The 24,647-nt window shown below is 36.4% G+C and overlaps 1 protein-coding gene and 2 non-coding genes across 4 annotated transcripts in view; all 3 read right to left on the reverse strand.

Moving 5' to 3' along the window:
- Window positions 1-24,647, reverse strand: part of TBC1D15 (TBC1 domain family member 15) — a 73,967-nt gene that overhangs the window by 22,004 nt on the left and 27,316 nt on the right. Inside the window, exons 4-11 of one of the 2 annotated variants that reach the window (XM_043446525.1) lie at window positions 24,381-24,519; window positions 19,118-19,328; window positions 11,052-11,154; window positions 10,197-10,247; window positions 9,690-9,887; window positions 8,091-8,219; window positions 7,011-7,114; window positions 5,870-5,964 (exon numbers count right to left, since the gene is read on the reverse strand). In XM_043446525.1, coding sequence (XP_043302460.1) covers window positions 5,870-5,964; window positions 7,011-7,114; window positions 8,091-8,219; window positions 9,690-9,887; window positions 10,197-10,247; window positions 11,052-11,154; window positions 19,118-19,328; window positions 24,381-24,519 — 1,030 coding nt within the window. The remainder of the gene's footprint in view (window positions 1-5,869; window positions 5,965-7,010; window positions 7,115-8,090; window positions 8,220-9,689; window positions 9,888-10,196; window positions 10,248-11,051; window positions 11,155-19,117; window positions 19,329-24,380; window positions 24,520-24,647) is intronic. The other variant, XM_043446526.1, reaches the window with a different exon arrangement.
- LOC122427907 lies at window positions 3,494-3,600 on the reverse strand. The gene has a single exon (XR_006265598.1). It is a non-coding gene; the product is annotated as a U6 spliceosomal RNA (small nuclear RNA).
- LOC122427911 lies at window positions 17,476-17,582 on the reverse strand. The gene has a single exon (XR_006265602.1). It is a non-coding gene; the product is annotated as a U6 spliceosomal RNA (small nuclear RNA).

The following is a 24,647-nucleotide window of genomic DNA, read 5'->3' on the forward strand; positions in this document are numbered from 1 at the left end:
TGTGCAACTGAACTGATACTCCATGCATCTCAGTGAGTAGCACCACCAAATGATCAATTTCTCAAGCCAAGAAACGTAGTCCCATCCCTGATTTCTCACAAAGTCTTACCAATTCTATAATAAAATATAGCCTGTATCAATCTATCACTCTACATCTCCACCACCACCATCTCCTGTTTTGGAGTCATTACTACGAAGTGGTCTCCCTGTTCCTACTCTTGATTCAATCCAATTTACATACAGCAGAAAAAATGACTTTAAAATATAAATAGGTTTTACTTCAAATACTTGAACAACTTGAACTCTTCATATTTAAAATAAAAGTCACCTTCTTGGCATGATCCAGAAGGCCTACAGATTATCTGCATATTTTTTTTTTCTAAATAGAATTCAGGGCTTCCCTGGTGGTCCAGTGGTTATGAATCCGCTTTCCAATTCAGGAACACAGGTTCGCAGGAACACGGGTTCCATCTCTGGTCCAGGAGGATCCCACATGCTGCATGCAGAGCAGCTGAGCCCTGTGCCACATCTACCGAGTTCACGCTCTAAAGCCCAAGAGCCGCAACTACTGAAGTCCGTCTACCTAGAGTCTGTACTCGGTGACCAGACAAGCCACCACAGTGAGAAGCCCGCACACCACAACAAAGAGCCCCCACTCTCCACAACTAGAGAAAGCCCACGCACAGCACCGAAGACCCAGTGTGGCAAAAATAAATAAATTAAAAAAACAATAATTACAGAAAATTTATACCAAACAACAACAAAGAGCTTCTGGTAATTCTTCCTAAAGCCCTAAGAAATATTTTGGGGAGAAAGTATGACAGGAAAAAAATGCTTTTAAACGAATGCATTACATACTTGTATTAGTAAAAAGCACAGTATAGTTGAAAGACCACTTAAGAATTAGATCTGATTATGAAATCATCCAGATATGGAACGATCCAGATAGAAGACTTAAGATAATTTACTAACCTTTTCTGAGCTTCAATTTTATTTCATTATCTGCTAAAAATGAGAAAATTAGACTAAACTTTGTCTCAATTCAAACTACATAACAGGCATTTAAAGCACCTAAATTTTTCTTTCAATTTCATGAAAACAGTGAAAACGGGACATAGGAAAGAGTGAGGAAGGGAACAAAGGATGGCATGTGGAAGGAAAGGGCTTAAAACACTGGGTTTGTTTTTCTCTAAGATCCCTTTCACTCCCAATATTTCTAAGCAGGAAGGAACAGTACATTATCATTTTCCCTACTGAAACAGAAAATAGTGGGAGGTTTCAGGTGAAAACTTCAGATACCCCATTCCTCAAGGTCTTGAAACTTTTGCCTTAACCAGAGGAAGGATGTGGTTTACTCTGGTCTAATTTATTTTTCAGGAAAATAAAGATTTTTTTCAATCAAAGATCTCAGCATTTGTCTTTACGTCTACAAAAGCTGCCAAATCAGTCTGTCATGCTAGGATTCTTAACTATGATTTAGAGAAATTTTTCTTTCATGGGATGATAGTGATGATCATGGTGGTCAAAAACATCCCTCAAATCTTTATTTATAAAGCTACAGATACACAAAACCAAATGTAAGGATTTTACAAGTAAGTTTCACTACTATCAAAAATTATCCTAAAATTATATAGAGGGCATGCAACAAACAGTAAGCATCAAAACTGGGTACTGCTCTTATTAACTATATGACTTTGGACAAGTCAATTTATGCTCTCAGTGCTTCCGTTTTCTTATCTGTAAAATGGAAGTTATGAACTGAACTTGTCAGGTAAACATGTACAGCAGTAACTATGGACACCTTCAGCAACTTATACCAACCTAGCCTTTATCATAAGAGACAGACAAGTCAGTAACTGTTTGGTGAAAGTTAATGCTTTTAATGTAAAATTCTATCAAGTATCTCTTCTTCAGAGAATAAATATTCCCAGATGAAGTTATTCAGTTCTTAAATACTGATAAAGATTTACTATCTGGAGTCATTTATTTGCTTAAAAAATAAAATATATGTATATTTAAAGAAGGTCTTGAAGGATACAAACCAAAGCCTCTTAACCATTGCTATTTTCTTTGAATGACAGAAACAAGATTTTTATTTCATTCTCTTAGGCTCATCTATAGTTTCTGATTTTTCTATAATAAACAACGTATTTCTGTAATGAGGAATACCACCATTTTTTTAATGAAATTAACAAGCAAATGAAGTTAAACATTTCTTTAATTCATGCATTGGAACTCGAAATATATTAGTACTTATACTGGCTGCACTCATATTCCTATTGGAAGAGAGACAACCAAGAATATTAAACACACATTTTAATTTATTTTCCATTCTGATTTCTCTCTCTTTTTAAACTATAGTTGACTTACAGTATTATATCAGTTTCAGGTATGTAACATAGTGATAATATTTTTATATATTATACCCCATTTAAAGTTACTATAGGGTAACAGCTACATTCCTCTGTACTGTACAATATGTCCTTTTGCTTATCTGTCTTATACACAGTAGTTTGTATCTCCTAACACCCTACCCCTATCTTGGCCCATCCCTCTTCCCTCTTCCCACTGATAAACACTAGTTTGTTTTCTACATCTATTATTCAGTTTCTGTTTTCTCATATACATTTGGTTCATTGCATTTTTTTATATTTCATATATAACTGGTAACAGATTATTCATCTTTCATCTTTCTCTTATTTCACCACATATAATACTCTCTAGGTCCACCCACACTGTTGCACATGGGAGAATTTCATTCTTTTTTTATGGTTGAGTAATATTCCATGTGTACACACATGCCACAACTTCTTAACCAATTCATTTGTTGTTGATGGAGACGGGTTCCTTCCATACCTTGGCAATTGTAAATAATGCTGCTATGAACACTGGGATGCACACTGTTTTCATTTTCTTCAGCTTTATACCTAGGAGTGGAATTGCTGGATCATACGGTAGTTCTATCTTGAGTTTTTTGAAGGCCTTCCATATTGTTTTTTATAGTGACTGCACCAACTTACATTTCCCATCAACAGTGTACAAGGATTCCTTTTGAATCACATCACCAACATTAGTTATTGGTCATGTTTTTAAATGATAGCCTTCTGTCAGGTATGAGGTAGTATCTGTGGTTTTGATTTGCATTTCTCTACTGGTTAGCACTACTGAGCATCTTCTCATGTGCCTGCAGGCCATCTGGATGTCTTCATTGGAAAGTATCTATTCAGGTCTTCTGTCCATGTTTTAATTGATTTTTGGAGCCATTTATATATTTTTGGGTATTAACCACTTAAAGGTCCTATCATTTACAAATATTTTCTCCCATTCAGCAAGCAGGCTGTCTTTCATTTTGTCAATGGGTTCTTTTTCCATGCAATAGCTTTTAAGTTTTATTTATTATTTTTTTTTGAGTAAACTAGTCTATTTTATTATTTGATTTCAGCTTTTGGAGCATTTACAGTAAGTCCACAACTACCTGAAAAGATTAAAATTTTAAAATATGGAATGCTTCACGAATTTGCATGTCATCCTTGCACAGGGGCCATGCTAATCTTCTCTGTATCGTTCCAATTTTAGTATATGTGCTGCCGAAGCGAGCACAGCTTTTAAGTTTTAATTAGTCCCATTTGGTTTCCTTTGCCTTAGGAGACAAATAAAAAAAAATAATGCTATGATTTACATCAAAGAGTACTCTGCCTATGTTCTCTTCTAAGAACTTTATGGTTTCACATCTCACATTTAGGTATTTAATCCATTTTTACTTTATACTTTTATATACGGTGAGGAAATGTTCTAATCCGTTTTATATACAGCTCTTCAGTTTTTCCAGCACCATTTACTGAAGAGACTATCTTTTCTCCATTATATATTCTCTCCTCCTCTGTTGTAGACTAACCAACCATGTGAGTTTGTTTCTGGGCTCTCTATTCTGTCCCATTGGAATCTATGCGTGTTTTTTGTTTCAGTACCATGCTGTTTCCATAAATGTAGCTTTGTAGTATAGTCTGAAGTCAAGAAAGCATAATACCTTCAGCTTTTTTTTTTTGGTCTCTTTCAAGATTACTTTGGCATTTTGGGGGTCTTCTGCAGTTAAGATTATTAATTTTAGGATTATCTGTTCTAGTTTTGTGGAAAATGTCATATATTTTCACCATCCCCCCTCTCCTTCTGGGACTCCCATAATGCAAATGCTGGTATAGTTCAAGTTGTCCCAGTGGTCCCTTACACTGTTTTTTTTTTGTTTTTCTTTTTGCTGCTCTGATTAGATGACTTCCATTATCCTTTCTTCCAGACCATTTATGTGCTCTGTATCATCCAGTCTACTATTAATTCCTTAGAGTGTGTTTTTCATTTCAGTCTGTATTTTTCAGTTCTGATTCTTCTTTCTATTTTCTGTGTTATTACTCATAAAAACGCTTTGAATTCTTTATCTGGTACGCTTTGAATTCTTTATCTGGTAAACTGCTTATTTCTGTTTCATTAGCTGTTTTTTCAGGGGTTTCCTCCTACTCTTTCAATTGAAACAAATTCGTCTGTCTTCTTGTTTTGCTTAACTTTTACCTAATTTCACAGAGGAACAGCTTACAGGTGTCATTGTGTGGGGCAATCCATATACAGTCAGCCTGTGCCCATGTCTTTGGAGGGAGAGCTGGATTCACCCTGAACACAGGTCACACTTTCCCTGAGAGCATGATGGTAGCTATCCCCTTGCTGGGAGGTGTGGCTCGAGGTGGAGGGGCCGGGGCCGGGGCCAGGTATGAGCTGGCTGTCTGACCGTCTGCTGTCACCTCCCTCTCAGGGACAGGGTCAGGCCTCAAATTCCTGCAGCACAAGTCCCGGGGCTCAGTCTGAGCGGGCTCTCTTCCCTCTAAGTGTGTACCCTACACACCTCTCCCAGAGGGAACAGTGCTAGAACAAGAGGGGCTGGTGTGGGCACTCCAAGTGTGGGGGCATGGGCTATCGGTCCCGCAAAGGTCACAGATCCAGACTGCTTCTGATACTCTGCCTGTAATGGGCGCCCCCACCCTGCTCATACGCTGCTTCAGGTCTGAGTTGCTTCTGTATCTCACGGCCTGTCTCCCAAGCAGGACTATGGAGTGTCTGTTTAGCTCCGGCCAGGACGTGCAAGGGTGGCTATGGGAAGCCCACCAGCCACTCCCGCAGCTTTCAATCCACCCTCTCCACCCTGCCTCAGACAAGCATGCGCACCCTCTTCAAGGGCAGAGTTCAGGCTTCCTACAGGCCTCCTGTTAGGCCCACTGGCCCTCTAAGCAGCCAAGGAGGCTCATCTTTCAGTGCTGGGCCTCATGACTGTGACCCAGGATGCGGCTTAACCCACTCTCTCCCCAAGGAGGACCTCTGCCCATGTAACTTCCCGAGTCCTCTCCCAGCAACACAAGCTCCAACCTCATCATTTATCTTCCCTTCCTACTCAATGTCACGTATATCTTTCTCTCAGCTTTGACTGTGCAGGAGTCCCTTAGCCAGTCTCCAGTTAGTTTTCAATGAAAATTGTTCCATGTGTAGATGTTTGATGTGTTTGGGGGGGAAGGTGAGTTTTGCCTCCTCTACTCCATCTTGTCTCTGAGACACAGCTTTATGACCTTATTATCTGGCCAAGTTCACAACAATGTTAGCTTCCTCAGAGGGCTAGAGAGCCAGAGAGAGGCTTGCAGCTAGAAAGAGCACCTAAATCATACTCCAAAGGCTGTCCTAGGAGGTTCGAGGTATTTTCATGGTAAGAATCTTTGCCATAAGCCTCTGATTTCTTATTTGGGCCCTAACTCTTACTATATATCTTCATTTCTTAAATCTCACCAAAACTTCCATGCAACCCTTCCAAACATTTCCAAAATTAAGAAAAAATTACCAATAAGACTTCTATAATCTCTCAACCTCGAATTTCTTTTCTCTTGTTCCTCGCTGACAGATTTCCACTGAAGTTTCATTCTGAAGTATTCATCACTATAGAAACAAAAGAAGTTACTTAAACACCTAAAAAAAAAATTTAATGTATCAAAGCATTTATGATGCTAGTGAGATAAATTTATAAATGACAGTAAAATGTTTAAAGTTATGATAAATTAGTGAAAACAAAGGAAAAATAAAATAACCTGTGTCAAACTTTGTTTAAACTATGTGAATAATTTATGTGTGATTTTAAGGAAACATTTATTTAAATCCTTAATATCAGACCTAAAATTATTCCTGTCATTAAATACTTTAACCACTAGAGTTTCTGAATAATGACAAATATTGGGTTGGCCAAAAAGTTTGTTTGGGTTTTTAAAACCAGAATAAACTTTTTGGCCAACCTAATATAAACCTAAGGAAAAAAAAATTTTTTTTTCTTTAATGTAACATATAAGTGCCATTTTCCAACAAGTTTACTGCAGAAATTTGTTGATGTGAAAATGTCTAAGACGTTCTGGCAAACATATTGAGATGAGAAAGGACTGTGTGAGTTTGAATATATACATAATGACTGAAAATGAGCTTTAAATTAAAGGTTAGACTGGCAAACTGGGAATAAGTAAAACTGGACAGTTGGTCTGTATTTCTTTTTAAGTCTGATAAATTACTTAGAAACAGAAACACACTTCCAAAAAAACAGAATCAAAGACCAGCTTATAAGAGCACCAGGAAAATAATTTAAAGGTAATTAACCTAAATAGCAAATATACTTATGAACCATTTTTATAATTTCATAATAAACTATAAAAATGAATCAAGATAAATGACATGTATTTAAAAAGCTATATCTAAGTGTGTTTAAAATGTAGATACAAAGGAACTAGAAATTTTTTAACCAGCTTTCAACATATTCACCAATGTAACTGCAATAAAATCTCTCTAATAAGCATTTCTGGTTTGAAATTAACTACTGCACTCGTAATGTTTAAGTTAAAAAGATGAAAATAAGAACATACTCTCAAATCCCAATATATTACACTTTATATGGGTAAGTTACTTGGGTTTCTTTAGTAAGCATACAAAAGACCATTACTTACGTCTTTTGTTTTTGTAACTGAGTTCTTTCCTCTTTGGTACTGTCCCAAGGAAAATAACCCAGAAGAAATTTCCATGCTTGTTTTCTCAATGCATGACTAAGTCCCTAAAGAAAATATGCATATTAAACACACTTGTAAAAAATGAATGCAATACTCTTATAAAACTTGCATATAAACAGAAAAACTAACCATTAAGAGAGAGTTTCACATAGGCATACCTGATTTTACTGCACTGTTTCACTGCACTTCTCAAACATTGCATTTTTTAATTCAATTAAACATCTGTGACAAGCCTGTGTCAAACAAATCTATCTTTGCAATAATTTTTTAACAGCGTTTGCTCATTTCATGTCTCTGAGTTGCAATTTGATAGTTCTTGCAATATTTCAAGCTGTTTCATTATTATTATTATTTGTGGTGATTTGTGATCAGTGATCTCTGATGTTACTGTTATTAAATCTTTTTGTTTGCATTTTTTAATTAAAATATGTACATTTTTTTTCTTAGACATGACACTGTTGAACAATCAATCAACTAAATACAATACAGAGCACAAGTGTAATTTTTATATGCATTGGGAAATCAAAAATTTGAGGGACTTGCTTATCTACAATATTCACTTTACTGCAGCAGTCTAGAACCAAACCCACAATATCTCCAAGGTAGTTATACATATGAAAATAGCTCAAGTCAGTGACTACTGCCTTGTTTTTGACTTTGAGATTCTGACGGTGTAAGCAGCTGCCAGAATACATGAACAGTGAAGAGCAAACAGGAGACCACAGAGCTGACAGCAGGCTGATAGTCTTTCCAAACCCAAACCTTACCGGAAAAGGCAGCTACCACAGAGAGACAACACCTCCTTCAGATCACCCACACAACTCCCCAGTAAGAAAGAGTGCCTTTCCACAGGCTTAGCAGCATAGCCCTAATACCCAACCCTCAAGGATATCACAAGCACCTCACTCTGTCCTACAGGGATTTGGAGATATCATTCATCAAAATGGAGTTCATCTCTCCAACATCTCAAAGGAAAAAGAAAATTCGAATACCAACAATTTAAAATACCAAAGTAATTACCCCTCTAAATATCATCTGCTTCATATTATCTACATTTAAAATTCTTCCTTCAGAATCAATGTTATTAGTCCATTCTTCCAATGATACTGGCTCTCTCCTTTGAACAACAGGTCTTTCGCCCAAATCAATCTAAAATAGGAAGATAAGCAAAAAGAAGTACACCTTTAACAAATGAAATGAAATCAAAGTATATAGCAACTAAAATTAAAATACTATTACTCACACATAAGTTCTAACATTTCTAATATTTTCCCTTAGTTTCCAATGTTTAGTTTATAAACTGCAGTAACACTCCATACATTTTTCCCTCCTACTAAACACACAAATAACTGAGCTATAAATTCAGAAACAGAAAAGCATTTGCTACTTTGTGTTTCAATTACATAAGTATAGAACATTCAACATACAAATTCTAAAACAAACCCTTCAAACTAAATGGTATGCTCTATTACTTAAAAAAAAGAGAGAGTACTGTTCCATTCATATTCTAAAATTAACTTTCCTTCCAAACTAAAACTGGTAGCTCTCAGAATTGATTCATGATTCATTAGCTTCACGTTGCATTTTATACAGTTTTTTATTCAATAATGTTGGTAATTTTTTTTAAATAATAAAAAAAAAAAGTTGGTAATTTTTAAATGCCATTTATAAGATAAGTTCTTTAAGTGTGTGTGTGTTAGTTGCTCAGTCATATCCAACTCTTTGCGACCCTATGGATTGTAGCCCACCAGGCTCCTCTGTCCATGGGATTCTCCACACAAGAGTACTGGAGTGGGTTGCCATTCCCTTCTCCATTAAGTACTATAATTTAGATATTTCATAATGTTCTGTGTGGAGCCTAGAATTTTAACAAATTCAAAAGTCTTGTTGAACATATGTAAAGATTTGACATAATTCAAGGCCAAAATCCATCTTACTTAAAAAGAAAATATTCACATAAGAATGAAAGCCCAAGAGTAGTGTCCTGACTAGCTGCCTGTGTAGAGTACCTGGGAAAACAAAAATCTGGAGCAGAACTATGGGCAACATGCAAGGCTTACTATTTACTCACTCCTATGCACTCAATGGACTTCCCTGGTGGCTCAGATGGTAAAGCGTCTTCCTACAACGCAAGAGACCCGGGTTCAATCCCTACGTTGGGAAGATCTCCTGGAGAAGGAAATGGCAACCCACTCCAGTATTCTTGCTTGGAAAATCCCATGGATGGAGGAGCCTGGTGGGCTACAATCCATGGGGTCACACAGAGTCAGACACAACTGAGCAGCTTCACTATGCACTCAATGAAACGAACGACCTATTCATTATTATCAAAAAGTAGTCAAAGAAAAGACATCCAACACTGATGAATAGAAAAGGAAAGCAGCATAGTTGGTGGAGAAATAACCAAGAATCTGGTGGCAGGACAAGCTTGCTTTGTTAGATATATTAGTTAGCAAAAAGTTATAAGAAAGGATTGTGAGAAAGAAGCCAGGTATGACCAAAACTGAATTTCTATTTATCATTTAATTTCTATATTTCTATAGAAATGCATTTCTGTAGAATTAAAAAGCATTTCTCCTGCTAAAATAGAAGAGCTATATTAACATAAACTCCACTCACCTTTGTGATGACTTCAAATCCTGGTTCTTCTTGTTGATTTATCTTTAAACCTGGAATAGCATCACTAAGAAAATCTGCCATCTCTGAAGGTGGTCGCTGATGTACAGAAGGATCACTGCCTCTTAAACTATCAAAAATGTAGTTTGTGACTTTGGAAAATCCTACCATAGTTGCTGTATAAGGATCCTTTTTAATTTTCTATGTGGTAGGAAGAAAAATATTGGCACAGTTAATTCCAATGAATGATAAAAATACCTCATGATAAGCAAAAGGGCAAAGTTTTTTAAAAGCGGGGGGCAGAATCAGAACTAAAACAGTATTCTAAGATTATTTTAAAATTTTGTTTCTTTCTAGGAAGAAAAATTTAAATTTTCTAAGCCAATTTTTTCATTTGGTTAAAATAGCATATCAAATGACAAGCTAACACTACTGATTGAATTGCAGATAAACAAATGATTTGCAGGCTTCATTCAATCTGCATACACCAGAAATATATGCAGTGCTTACTTTCCACTGATGAATGGCCCACAACAGCTTTCTTCTGTCTAGTAGTCCTGCCTTCACACAAAAAAAAACTTCTTAAAGTGTGCAGTACCACACTAATGTAACACAAAATACCTGACAGCTAAGTTTAAATACTCACAATATTTAAATATTAACTGACATAATTATATATGGGTAACTCATGCCAGTAAGACTAATTTGTTCTGGACAGTGCTGTCCTAGAAAACAGTAAAAAACATTTTTCTACTGCTAAAGTTATTTCTAAATCCAAAACTGCCTGCTTATTCATATTTAGCAAAAACAGCTACTTCTTAAAGGTCTATCTTTAAAATGATTATTTTTTATAATAAGAAAAACTGTTCCCTCACTTTTTTTTTTTAATCAGTGTTCAAGAGCTCTCCTGTCTTCCTTCCTAAAACGCCCCCACTTTATCATCAGAACCAAGAAAAGAACATCCAGGACAAAGTAAGCACTCAAACATTTGTTGAATGAATAAGTGAATATATACAAACACATGAGTCAACAAAACTGCCATTAAGTTTACATAGAAATCTGAGTGAAAAATTATCTTTAGTTCTGCCTGTGCTTTTCGGCCAAATTCAAGAATATACTCAAATACTTGAAGAGGAATTAAACTAACCTGACCCCAAATGAACCTACTTAACTGGAAAATAAAAATTCAAACCAGATGATACATACTATTTTCTATAAAATTATAGAGAATAGTTCCATAAAGTTTACACACAAACAGACATGTGCCTCATTCTGTATAATTGCTAGGAAAGTAAGAGGTAGCATGTATATAAAATAATGGGGTCAGACTAACAGATTAATACAAAATAGACTTAAGAAACATACTTGTATTATACCATATGCTGGTTCATCAAGAAGATTTTCAAAAGACTGTGAAAGACTCTTATTCTGACAATTTACAAGAAGTGTTCTTTTGTCCTGTGGAGATCTGCAATAAAAAAAAAGGGGGGGCGCTTTGTAGAAAACAGTATCACACTGTATCAGTGATACGTGAATAATTATTAATGCATAGTTATTTTTCCTTAACAACAACCACAAAAAAACCTTAAATGTCCAGCTCCAGGACAGTTTCCCATCAATACAGTGTTAGCAAGTACTTAGTAACTATCTTAAGTGAGTTCCAAAACTACATGAAACTACTAAATTAACAAATAAAAAAGGATGAAGTATATTTCTATTTTATTTTATTCCAAGAGAACTAAATTATAATGAACCCAAACCCAAACTCTTGTTTAGAATATAGTAGAAAAATCCTTACAAATATATCTTCCCTTATTATAAGAATATATTTTCTCTTATAAAGAAAACTGAAATGCACTTCAGGATTCATTGGTATATGTAATATGTACACTGTAGGAAAACATCGTATTTTGAAATGGACCCTTCACATTTGGGAGAATTTCAATATAAGATGTTAAAAATACAAGATAAAAAAGATTACCTGTTAAAGATCATTAATTATGCAAATCATTATTATAACACAATGGTTGTAATGTACAGTTCACAGAACAGTATATTTTTAGTTCTTGCTTATAAAGCTCTGGACACAAGTTTTTCTTCACATTTCCTAGTAACTAAAGAATAAACAAAATGCTTTCCAAAAAGAGACCTAATTTGAAGTAAACAAATGAATTATCCAGTCTCTTTTCTATTCAAAAGTTTTGTAAGTTAGTAAGCCAGCTGTAATAAATCCACAACTTTTGTGTTTAAAAACAAAAATTAAATGCACAGTTTTGCTGCTATCTACCTCTAGTTTATTATAAAAACTTGAGATAAGAACTTCAGTATCAGTTCTCTCTTCTCAATTCTTACATAAGAGGATGCAACAGCAATTATGGGGGTACATGAAATCCAAAATAGATTTTACTCTTAGTCAGAACTCACTCCTCAGAGACAATAACAGCTTACTAAGCCCCTTGGCTTTTTAAAAGAGTTAAGGTTGAGTCATTTGAAGTAGGAAAAAAAAAAACTTTTAAATGTTCGATTTTCATTAACTACTTTTCTGAATGTCTCCTGGAGGGGGGTGGTTCATGATTAACATGAAGACCTATAGGTTCTCACAAGGCATTTGTAAGTGATTGGTCAACTTGTAAATGAAGCATCAGAAAAAGAAAATAATTAATACAGGAACGTCTTTTTCCCTAACACAGTGGTGCTGGCGCTATGGTTACTTGTCTCTAAAAATAGTTTATATCAATTTTTTCTTTAACTACAAATAAGTGGTCATGAAGTCAAAACACTGGCTTCTGCATGTTGAAGGGGAGTACACATGCAACCTTCAGTTAGCTGTGTTCAGCCAACTATTTGGCTCCAGATACAACACTACGGTCACAAGACCGGAGATGCAGAGAAGAAATGACTGCTCAACCAACAACCAACCACAGATACTTTTTTAAAAGGAAGAATTTCTCTTTTTATTTTTTTAATAACTAATGCTCTGTGGTGAGGGGCTAGAAGAAGTCACATTTTACTTGTTTGCCCCTAAAGAAATCAACAGAGCATTTTCTTCAAGCACATCAGTCGGAGGACAGGTGATGCGCTGTTCAGCTACTGCAGAGCTCACCAGGAGGAGGCCTGGTGTTCCAGAATACTGCCACATATCCACCTGCCAGATTGCCACACCGACTGAATCTAGGAAGATTAATTACTCTCTTTACATATTCTGGGGTATTATAGATCCTGGGAAGTTGCTCACTCATAACAATGTTATTCAAGACTTTCAAAACCTCACTGCAGCAGTAAGACAACTTTTAATGATGCTAACATCACCAATTCTATTAGATCCTACTAAAGGGCTTAAAGAAAACCACTGTCTAACATCGTAACTATAGATGTATAATTACTGAAAATTCAGAAGTACTTTGGAATGAGCCTCTCTCAAAGACTTAAGAATTCAGAAATTACAACAGCTGAAGAATGTTTGCACAATGAGATGTAACAATAACTATTTTATATTGCTACTGAGATCAACATGGAAAGCTAAATAAATAACAACGTTGCAAAAGATACAAAGCAGAAAAGGTTAATAAAAAGGTACAGAATATTTACAGCAAAACTGTATAGTTTAATCCTATTTATGTAATTTATATATAGGCTTCTCTGAGGGCTCAGTGGTAAAGAATCCGCCTCCCAATGCAGGAGACACAAGTTCAATCCCTGAGTCAGGAAGATCCTCTAGAGAAGGAAACGGCAACCCACTCCAGTATTCTTCCCTGAGAAATCCCATGGACAGAGGAGCCTGGTGGGCTACAGTCCATGGGGTCACAAGAGTCAGACACAACAGCAACTAAACAAATGTGTACATATGTATGTATGAATATACACATACACACACACACATAAATGTATCTCACAAAGAGAATATATGAGGGTCAAGAACCTAATTTTGTAAATGGCTGGTGTTATGATACAACCAATTTGGCTTTTTAAGGAAACATTTCACTGCTTGGATATTTATGTATTAATTTTTGGCCCAATATATAAAATAATTTTAACAGAACCAATAACCTTCATTGACTTCCTAACAACCAACTTGGTTCCAGAAAAATAACAAAAATGTTTCTGTCGCTCATTCTTTGATCCCACTAAATACGATGTTTTAAATGTTGGTAAGTCAGACAATAAAGAACATCAACGAATAAGACAATTTGTTTTTCCCAGTAGTTAAGAAAACTAGTTGAGAAACTAGTTAAGTCTCAAGAAGCTGGCCTATTTTACGCTGACTGATCCACTTGATAAAACTGAAGAAGGAAATGTGCATAGCTGCCCCAGCCTTTATCTCACTAGCAAATCTGCAGTTTCCTTTCATCTGTATGGTTAAGGCCCTTAATTCATTACAGTTAGGAAGACATCACGGCCAAAGACGAAAGCCACATTCTTTAATTTAGGTTAATCAGAGAAAAAAGATAACATAGTCTGATTCTACCTCTACTGATGTTTTGAACTCAGAAGACAAGAAGGATGACCTGGGAACAGAGCGGCCAGGATCTCAGTAAAGCTGCTGAAATCAAGCTTTTCCTGGCCTACTCTCCTTCTTCTGGTCTCTATAACAATTTGTGACCATAGGAACATGACTCTGAAAACACCATCTTGCTTAGGATAACTGCTCCAGTGACAGGAAATGATACCTAATAAAGTAAAAAATGGGGGATAGCTGGGAATTTTCATTTCTTTGGACTTAATTGGAAATTCCATTTATTGGGATCCTAAGTTATGAACATAAAAAAGAAGAACCTTTAGTATCTCCCTAAGAATCTGATAACAAGAGATGGCTTATACAAATTTGTTAGTTATTTTTATACTGGTGACTGTTTATCTGGAATTTCTAATATCCTACCACCTGGACTCCGCACACAATCTCTGGTAACCTACATGACACAATGTAATTGGGCACAATTTATGATGGGAAAAAGATTAGGGGGTGCTTATTTTCTGCCTGGGGTATAGAGAGGCCTGGGGATAAAATATTTGATGTACATTTCAGGCTATTCAGGGGCAAAGAATAAACTGGCCCCCAGTGTCACAGAAGAATACACAATAGAGAAGTGGCTGGTATTAGGGATGTAGCTTTTAAAGGACTCACTTTACACTACTATCTCCTCCCCTAGAAACAGTCACATCCTTGGTTGACCATAAATGTGATAAACCCTGGTGGGAAGAGAGAAAACAAAGTGTAGGGAGTCAGACTCCTCTGCTAGGGCCTTCTCTTTGACCAGGTCATTAAAGGCTATAATTAATCACTTAAGCTCACATTCTGTCCCATATTATCCTCTCCTTAGGTAATCTCATTCTCTCTCAGAGCTTTGATTACTAGTAACACACACACACACACACACAAACTTACATATTATCCTATTATAGGCTATATTTCACTGTGCTAAATTTCTCATTCATAGCACTTGAACAGCTGAAAATTTACATTTATTTGTATAAGCAATGTTTGTCTTTCCTGCAAATAGCACAAACTCCATGAAGACAGAGGCCATATCTTTTTTGACTAAGTGCTCCTTTCCACCACTTAGTATGATGTCTAGGACATGGTGGGTCCTCTGTAAAAAAAAAAAAATTCCTGCTGAATGAAAAAACAGAGGGGAACACCATTCCCACGGCTTCTTGTCTCCAGGTGGATGCACACACATCTAGTGAAGACATACCTGACTGCTGAGAGCAGAGAAGAGGGAGGTGCACGTGTGGCATGGCCCCGTCCAGGCTCCCTTTACCTCTTGGATCTGCCTGCCAAGGGAGAAGGTGGCTTCTAGCCTGCTCTCATTCATGTCCTAAGTGCTCTGCCCTCACTAGGGAGAACTGTGACTGCCCAAAAGTGGTAACTGGATGAATTCAACAATGATTTGGGCTGAGTTATTATGAGGCTACATATCCAAGCCTCACAAATGATATTTTTATCACCATCTGTCTGATTCTTATATTTACTTCTCTCTTGTTTACAAATACAGAGAAGGGAACATAGTTTCACTTACAACCTTCATTAAAACATCAAGAACACATATTTAAGGTACATATTCTCTTTTAAGTACCTAAGTGATTGTTGAGTCTATCCTTGAACTCATCCAGGACAGAAAACTCTATCCTTCGAGCTATTTTCTTCTAATTTCTATTTCTGGAGCTATCCCCTTCTAATTTATCTATTTATCTTTGGAGTCCAGTTTATTTAACAATGCTTTCAAAATTATTTGTAGAACTGGTAAGTACCATGCCATTTATTCATGCAACTAAGATTTGCTGCACAAATACTACATGCCAGGCATTCTGGTTAGGAATTCAGGATAAAATGTAAACAATATAGATACAATCCCTCCCTTTAAGGGCTTATATCTAGAGTAGAATATAACAGAGGTAAACAGACAAAATTATTTCATTCTGTTAAGGGCCATGAAGGAAGCAAACAAAGGAATGAGAACGCAAAAAGGCATGGTAGTGGGAACCTACATTATACAGGAGACTAAGTGCCAAAAAAGCCCCTCTGAAGAAGGGACATTAAACTGAGACACCAGGGATAAGAAAGAGAGAAGAAGAATCTAAGCAAAAGAAACACATACATACAGGACTTAAGAGAGAGTTTAAGGCATTTCAGGAACTGAGAGAAAACCGGGTGACTAGAATACAGAAGAGAACGGCATGAAGTGAGGCTTAAGAAATCAGCAGAGCTAAGACAGGGCAGGTCACTGAGCATAGTAAGAAGCCTGGCTTTTATTTAACGGTGCAGCATTAAACTCTTCTTCTTTAAGTTAAATCCCCACATCCTTCTAGTGTTTTTCATGATACCATTTTGATCCCTCTCATTATACTAGTCATCTTTTCCATGTAGTACAGTCAGTCTATATATTTAAATGAAGTGTTTAAGCCTAGTTCTCCAAAACACAATCTTACTAGGATAGAGGGTGGAGAAGGCAATGGCACCCCACTCCAGTACTCTTGCCTGGAAAACCCCATAGACGGAAGAGCCCGGTGGGCTGCAGTCCATGAGGTCGCTGAGTCGGACACAACTGAGCGACTTCACTTTCACTTTTCACTTTCATGCATTGGAAAAGGAAATGGCAACCCACTCCGGTGTTCTTGCCTGGAGAATCCCAGGGACGGGGGAGCCTGGTGGGCTGCCGTCTATGGGGTCGCACAGAGTCGGACACGACTGAAGCGACTTAGCAGCAACAGCAGGATAGAGGGACTGCCACTTCACTGCAGGGAGTATGCGTCAGCCACAGTCTCAGCTTACCTCTTTTTTTTTTTAGTTGGAGGCTAATTACTTTACAATATTGTAGTGGTTTTTGTCATACATTGACATGAATCAGCCATGGATTTACAAGTATTCCCCATCCCGATCCCTCCTCCCACCTCCCTCTCTACCTGATCCCTCTGGGTCCTCCCAGTGCACCAGCCCTGAGCACTTGTCTCATGCATCCAGCCTGGGCTGGTGATCTGTTTCACCCTAGATAACATACACGTTTCGATGCTGTTCTCTCAAAACATCCCACCCTCGCCCTCCCACAGAGTCCAAAAGTCTGTTCTGTACATCTCTGTCTCTTTTTCTGTTTTGCATATAGGGTTATCGTTACCATCTTTCTAAATTCCATATATATGCGTTAGTATACTGTATTGGTCTTTATCTTTCTGGCTTAGTTCACTCTGTATAATGGGCTCCAGTTTCATGCATCTCATTAGAACTGATTCAAATGAATTCTTTTTAATGGCTGAGTAATATTCCATGGTGTATATGTACCACAGCTTCCTTATCAAAAATATGGAACACTTCACGGATTTGCATGTCATCCTTGCGCAGGGGCCATACTAATCTTCTCTGCATCGTTCCAATTTTAGTATATGTGCTGCCGAAGCGAGCACTTACCTAACTCTTAACAGTTACATCCCAACAGTGAGCGAAAGGAGCTTGCTATGATGCTAAAACCCCCAAAGAGCCAAGCCTTCTGCCCCAGTTATGACAATGCTCCTTCTGAAATCCACTTAACCTCACGGGTGGTAGCCTATTGACAGTTTCTCAGTTCAAGATCCAAGACCCACATTCTACCAAACAGATTTGACTTTCTCATGGTTACAGTTACTCATCAGCACGCCCAGTGCCAGCCAGAGGTGGTCAACATGCAAGGGAGAACTCCAGCCGAAAACAGGCAGCAACTCTCAACTTCTGGATCCCTCCTAGCTTTGTATAATCTACATTTAGGCATGATGTTTCTCTATCAAAGCGAGGGCATTAATATTCATAAAGTTAACAATCATCCTTACAGTTTCCCAAACAAAAATCTCTTCCTAAAAATCTCAACTTCTCCCTTTTTTCACCTCCACATATCCAATCAATCGCAAACTCTAACACTAAATATTGTTCCAATACTTCTTTCCTATTGCTCTCCTAGTTCATGCCACCATTAACTCCTCTAGATGACTGGAACAACCTGCTAACATGACTGACAAGAGCCTTCACTCCGTGGCCTTTACTCAGCTCTCTGACCTCATCCTTAAATCTGGTGTCCTCCCTTCTCCCACTGTGCAGACCTGTGATACTGAACTACCGTGTTCCATGATCACAGCATGCTGCATGTTCTTCCCTCTATCTAAAACATCTCTGCTCTAAGTATCTCCCTCCCTTTCGTGCTAATGTTCACTCATTTGTCAGGTTTCAACCTAAACATTTCCTCCTCCAGAAAGTCTTCCCTGATTCCTACCCAACTCCCCACTGGAGTACCATTCCTCCCTTCCTTGTACTTCCTCCATCTTAGTTCTTGAGTTTTACTGCTATTTACTGATCAGCCACCTTCACTAGACCATAAACTTGCAGATATCCAGGAACATGCCTATTTTGTTCTTCTAAATATCAAACAACCAGCACAGTGCTCAGAACACAGTAGATATAAAAAATGTATTTGTGGAGAGTGAAAGTGAGAAAAACTATGTGCACAAACACCTGCATAAATAAATTTAAGACACAAGATTTATGGAAAGTGAGAATGCCCTAACTTTCACACTTAGAATAATTTTATAAAGCCCTTAAATTTGCCCGCCTTAAATCTGTAACATTACAAGCGAAACTCTACATTTAAGAGAAACTACATAAAAGGTAAAATTGGTAAATATATAACCCATTAACTACTGATGTATCATCATACATTTAAATGTGTATTAAAAATACTGGACCATTTTTTTTCTTTAAAAGAGTAATAAGGTGATACACTGCAGACCCAAATCACTAAATTGGCAAAATGTTATTCATTCATCCAAAACAGTCAGTATTCCAGAAAGAACAAAGCTGCTTGTCCCCTAATATGCACATGGGTCACTGATACCCAACAACAAGTGAAAACAGTTTGCCTTGGGACCAACACAACAATCCAGTTTCAGTAAGTAGAAAATAATTTGATACTTACTCACATAATGCCACATATTTTTCAAGACAGTCAATCAGTAGTTTGCTGTCTCCTTGGTGAAAGTGCAGAGCAGGGAGAACGACGTCATCCTTTAGACAGAATACCAAATATGACCAGCCCATACCCTCTTTGTTTTGCTTGATTGATTTCAGGTCTGTCAAACTGAACAGGAATGACCATTTGCTTTTCCCATTTCTATGACTTGGAGCATCTTAAAAACAAGAAAGTGGGGCAAAATATTTTTGTTCACCTTTTTAAAAGGTACTGACAGCACTCTTCACGACTGCCTAACAGAAATTTGTTGAACCTAGGGAATGACTGCAGCATTCATATTACCATGGCTTCCACCTGTATTAGAAATGGCAATAAACATTTTCTTTAAAGAACAGTCTTTAAAATAATTATCTTACTGCATACAAACTGAAAAAAATGCTATCCTTATTTAAAATATCAGCTTTGCCCCAAAATGACAGTGGCTTTAGAAGCAGGTTGGCTGGATTCAAACTGCAACACCACCATCTTACTAACAATGATTTGGGGCAAATAATTGAATCTCTCTGAGCCTTAGTTTCTTCATCTGTATAATGGACATAATTATACTTACCTCCCATTGTTATTCTAAGAATTAAAAAGATAATACTTGTCAACTAACTACTATGGTGTCAAGTATATAGCAAATAATAAATATTCATCCTCTCCACTTCCCTCAAAAACAAATCAAATGATGGACTTCAACAGTCATTTAAAACAAAAACCACCCTTTATTCCTCACATCCAATTATTTTTAGCAGACTACACTGAGTGAAGGTAAAAGTATGCCAATATAAAAAGTAACACTGGAGTGAATACACAGACTAACATTTGTAAAACCCCACAAAATAGTGGGAAATTGAGGATGAAAGGTAATCAAGTTGTGAATGCTTCAAAAAGAATGAGCACATTCAGTATCACTGCTAAAATCAACCTTTTATTAAATTAAGACCCCAGTTCAAATCAAACTATAGCTATGTAAAATAAAGCATTTCCTAGTATCTGGGCTCTTTAGAGAGGCTTAAAATCCTAGGTTTGTGAATAATATCATAATCAATAACAAGCAATTTAAAGATCATCTATTTAAATAAAAATGTAAAGAACAAAGGAAAAAATGCTATCCAATACTTATAATTAATTTCTTATCTAAAAATGTCATTTTAACATTTTAACTCAGACCTTAAGCAGGAAAGCTTCTGATATCTTAAAAAACCCTTTCTTGACTGTTATTTCATAAGAAGTGTCATACTATCCTGTTATTTAAAATCGTCACTAATTCTGTCCCAACACTATCAATTTCACAAAGATAAACCACATAGATAATATTTGCTTACAGAACTTAAATTAATCAAAGGGTAGATCAGTCAGTACTGACCTGAATGTATGTCAGCTTCCTATATAGTCAGGAACATTACAGCTCCATCACCTCCAACAAACTCTCCTAAACTGACACAGAGGAATCTACACCTTCCAGAAACCTCTACTTGCAGGGAATGCAGACACCATCACACTTTCATGGACATGTGATTAAGTGATACCTTTAACAAGTATCACTTGAAAGAAAGTCCAGAAAGGCTAAAGTAAATTATCTACGCAGTGACCTGCTGACTTCCTGTTCAGATGTTGAACTCATATCCAAGGCTGATAACAGACTCAGTACTATATGCCCATTTTACTACACATCATGTTTCACTGGAATTTATATTACAGGGCTCATAACAGCATTACAAACGAACAGCAAAATGAGAACAATTCTAGAATTCCAATATGAGTCACCTACATATGAATGTATCTGGACTACCCAGAAAGGATTCATACTACTAGATTATCTACAAAGACAAAAATATTTTCACAGCAAAACAACAGTGAGAAACTAGATACAATTTTTAAATTAAGCTCTTAAATTACACAAAAAGTATTCAATCCAAAGTAATGCAAGAAAATCATATGAAGATTATTAAATAACATATGAAGACTATACGAACTATCAGAAGTTTGTGCATATTCCCAAAGTAAAAATTTTATGCAGATTTTCTCTTGCTAATAGAAGAGAAACACATTACATACTAAATACAACAGAAAATGCCTTACACGTTTCCTCATTTAAAGCTCTGATAAATGATGAGAGAAACATTACAAGTCAATTCTAGAAGTCCCTTTACTAGAGTGTAAGTTTCCTGAAAACAAGAACTTGATTCTGTTCACAGCTATATGCCCAGTGCTTAGAAAAGTGACTAGCACATAGTAGGTATTCAAAGGTGTGTTATATAGAATAACAACTTAGTACCAAGTCAACAGAAAAGTAATGTGCAATCTGGTCTACCAATGCAAGCTAGCCAGAACTAGAAATTGTCACAGAAGAAAACTAACAGAACCCAAGAGTTAACCCAAAATTTCCTTCTTTCTCCTTAGAGAAAGGTAAATAAAACTAATTAGTTCTGATGAACTTACCATGTTGCCAAATACATGTAAAAAATACCTTCAACACACTGACATGGGAAAACTGGCCAAAACAGAAGAAAAGTGAATAAAATAGTAAGTCTCCGTATGTCTTAAACAGAATTAACATGAAGGTCATGACATTTTACTTGAATATGTTTCCAGAACATCATGGCAGTCTGTTGTTCTGGAAAGATGTATTTTCAAAACATTTGATCTAGAATATAAAAACAAAGACTAAGGAGTATATTTCCTAAGAAATATAAACTTAAAAAAAGTTTTCAATAGTCGACTTTTTTAAGGTTTGCCTCTGTAAGTCACACAAAACAAGTAAAAATTGTGAAGGTTATAATAATAAAATTAAAAACTTTATTTGAAAAACTGCTTTTCAAAAATGAACAAAAATTTAATGGCTTAATTTTTAACTCTGAAACATTAAGATTAGAAAATGTTTTAAGAAGCAGTTTTTATGAAACATGACTGGATGAGGCTAAAATGAGATGGAATGGGATGAAATGGAAGACGTACTCCATTAACTCCTTGTTCTGTTAAATATGTACATGTGTTTGCACACTGGGGCATACTGTGCAATATATTTCTTACTGCTATCATAAAATTTTTTAAGTAGTGGAGAAAACAGAGAAAAAGAAAATGTGTCCTTAACTTTTAATTACTACTAAATAAAGGCTCTTTACAAGCCATCATACAGTGCCAAGATATACAAGCAGTATTTATGTCTGTTTCTTGCTAAGCTACGCAGTACACTGTTACACAGACACACTCAACTCTGCACACTAAATCACCAGAACTTCTGAAGAATACAGGCGCTTGGGCCCCATCTCCAGAGGATGATTTAATTTGCGGGATGAAACCCAAGCACTGGTACTTTCTTGATTTCTGGGTTTTCTGCCATGCATCCAGGATGTAGGACCTTAGTTCCCCAGCCAGGGATCAAACCTGTGCCCTGCAGTGGGAGCCTGGAGTCTTCCAACCACTGAACCACCAGGGAAGTCCCAGCTGGTACTTTTTTTTTACTTTTTTTCAAAGCTTAACTTCCCCATGTGATTTCAATGCACAGCCAAAGTTAAAAACCATTAATCTAAAAAGATGTTTACTATCAGATATTTTTCTCAAACATGTATTTCAAAATTTCCTTTATGAAATTCTGAAAATTCACTCATTTTGCTCATTTCTGTAACTTTTTCATTTTCAAGGATTTAGCAATAATATTAGCCAATGAAAAATAGCAATTCACATCAACCAATCCTGAAGGTCTGATCTAGAGAACTTAAAAATCCCTCAAATGCTAAATATACTAAAATTCTGTGGTTTTCTTTTTATAACTAGGCTCTTTCTTGAGGTTTCATCCCACCTATTTGGACTACTGTATTTCTATAAGAGAAAGCTAGCCCTAGCTCATAGGCTTCCCAGGTGGCGCTAGTGGTAAAAAACCCCGCCTGCCAATGTACGAGGTGTAAGAGAAGTGGGTTCGATCCCTGGGTTGGGAGGATCCCCTGGAGAAGAAAATGGCAACCCGCTCTAGTATTCTTGTCTGAAGAATCCCATGGACAGAGGAGCCTGGCAGGCTATAGTCCATGGGGTCACAAGAGTAGGACACGCCTTAGGGACTAAACCACCATGCATATATGCTTTCTTTTTTTTGGCATTCCTATTCTACAGGGAAGGTTCTTATCAGAACAATGTAAAAATGTTATAAAAAGAAAACCACAGGACTTTAGTATATTTAGCATGTGAGGGATTTTTAACTTCTCTAGATTTGACCTTCAGGGTTGGTTTATGTGAATTGCTATTTTTTGTTTGCCTAATATATGCATGAGCTGATTGTTAAAAAAAAGCCTGTGATTTACTATTTAATTGCTACTGTTCCCAAGAAATGATACAGTACAAAGTATAACTACTGTATATGAGAATGATTCCCCAGGCCACACATGAAAATCAATTTTACTTATATTATCATAGCAATACATATATTAAACATAGCAATGTATATTCTTGTAAACATAGCAATACATATTGAACATAGCAATACATATTCTTGTAAACTTTGGCTAGCCTCTTTGACTTCAGTAAAATGCCAATAAATCCTAAATTCAGACCAAAATCATTAAAAGATCAAATATCCTATTAGTTACAAAATACAAAGAAATCAAAACAAAAAAAAAATTAACTCTTTAGAGTGCTTAATATTTTTTAAAGAGATCACAAGTAAGTTGGCCATATCACAGACAGGCTAGCTAGCTTGTATCTGGGATAGTATATGTATGTGTTCTACCAGACTGCTGGCTTGGTTCTTTCTTGTTATCTATATGTAGACAGTCACCACACAGCAAACATAAATTTATATACAAAGGAGAACAACCACTGAACATATATATAACGGGGAGACTGCAATGAGCTGTGATGATCCCAGTAAACACTGAAATTAGAATGATATGGTTTAGTGGTATACTCCATCTCCCCCTGGTGCTTTAGGATGAAATAACATGACTTTTTTAAATTCTACCGAATTATGAAAAATGTACATGAGAGACAACCAAAGCAATTTTTAAAGTGTTTCTATTTTATGCCATTAATAACTTCAAACAGAACAAGTACTTTATGAAGTCACAACCAAGGAAACAAAAAGATGATAAAGGAATAAAAACATAAGAGTTATACATATTAATCAAGGCACCAAATCATCCTTCCTCTAAGGAGCATGAAACCACTTTCTTTGCACTTTTGTTCATACTGTAGCAAATCAGTTTAAGATTTCAAAAGACTGAAGTCATACCTCCATTAGTGTGTGGTTTCTTTTTAAATGAAACTGTATTAACCATGTCCCACTCTGCTTCGTAACTGTTCAGATGTTCCGCTACTCGATGAGCTCTTTCTTTTGGGGCCTGAGTCCATTCTACAACTGAGCTGGAGTCCTAAAATAATTATAACATACAAAATATTTAGGGACTAAGACTACAATTTCACTTTAATCAATAATGTCTTCTCAGCTCCTATATAAATTAAGCTTGTAGGTTGTGGCAGACATCACTGGTGGGAAAAT

Source organism: Cervus canadensis, chromosome 25 (assembly GCF_019320065.1).
Source record: "Cervus canadensis isolate Bull #8, Minnesota chromosome 25, ASM1932006v1, whole genome shotgun sequence".
In the NCBI taxonomy this organism is placed as follows: domain Eukaryota; kingdom Metazoa; phylum Chordata; class Mammalia; order Artiodactyla; family Cervidae; genus Cervus; species Cervus canadensis.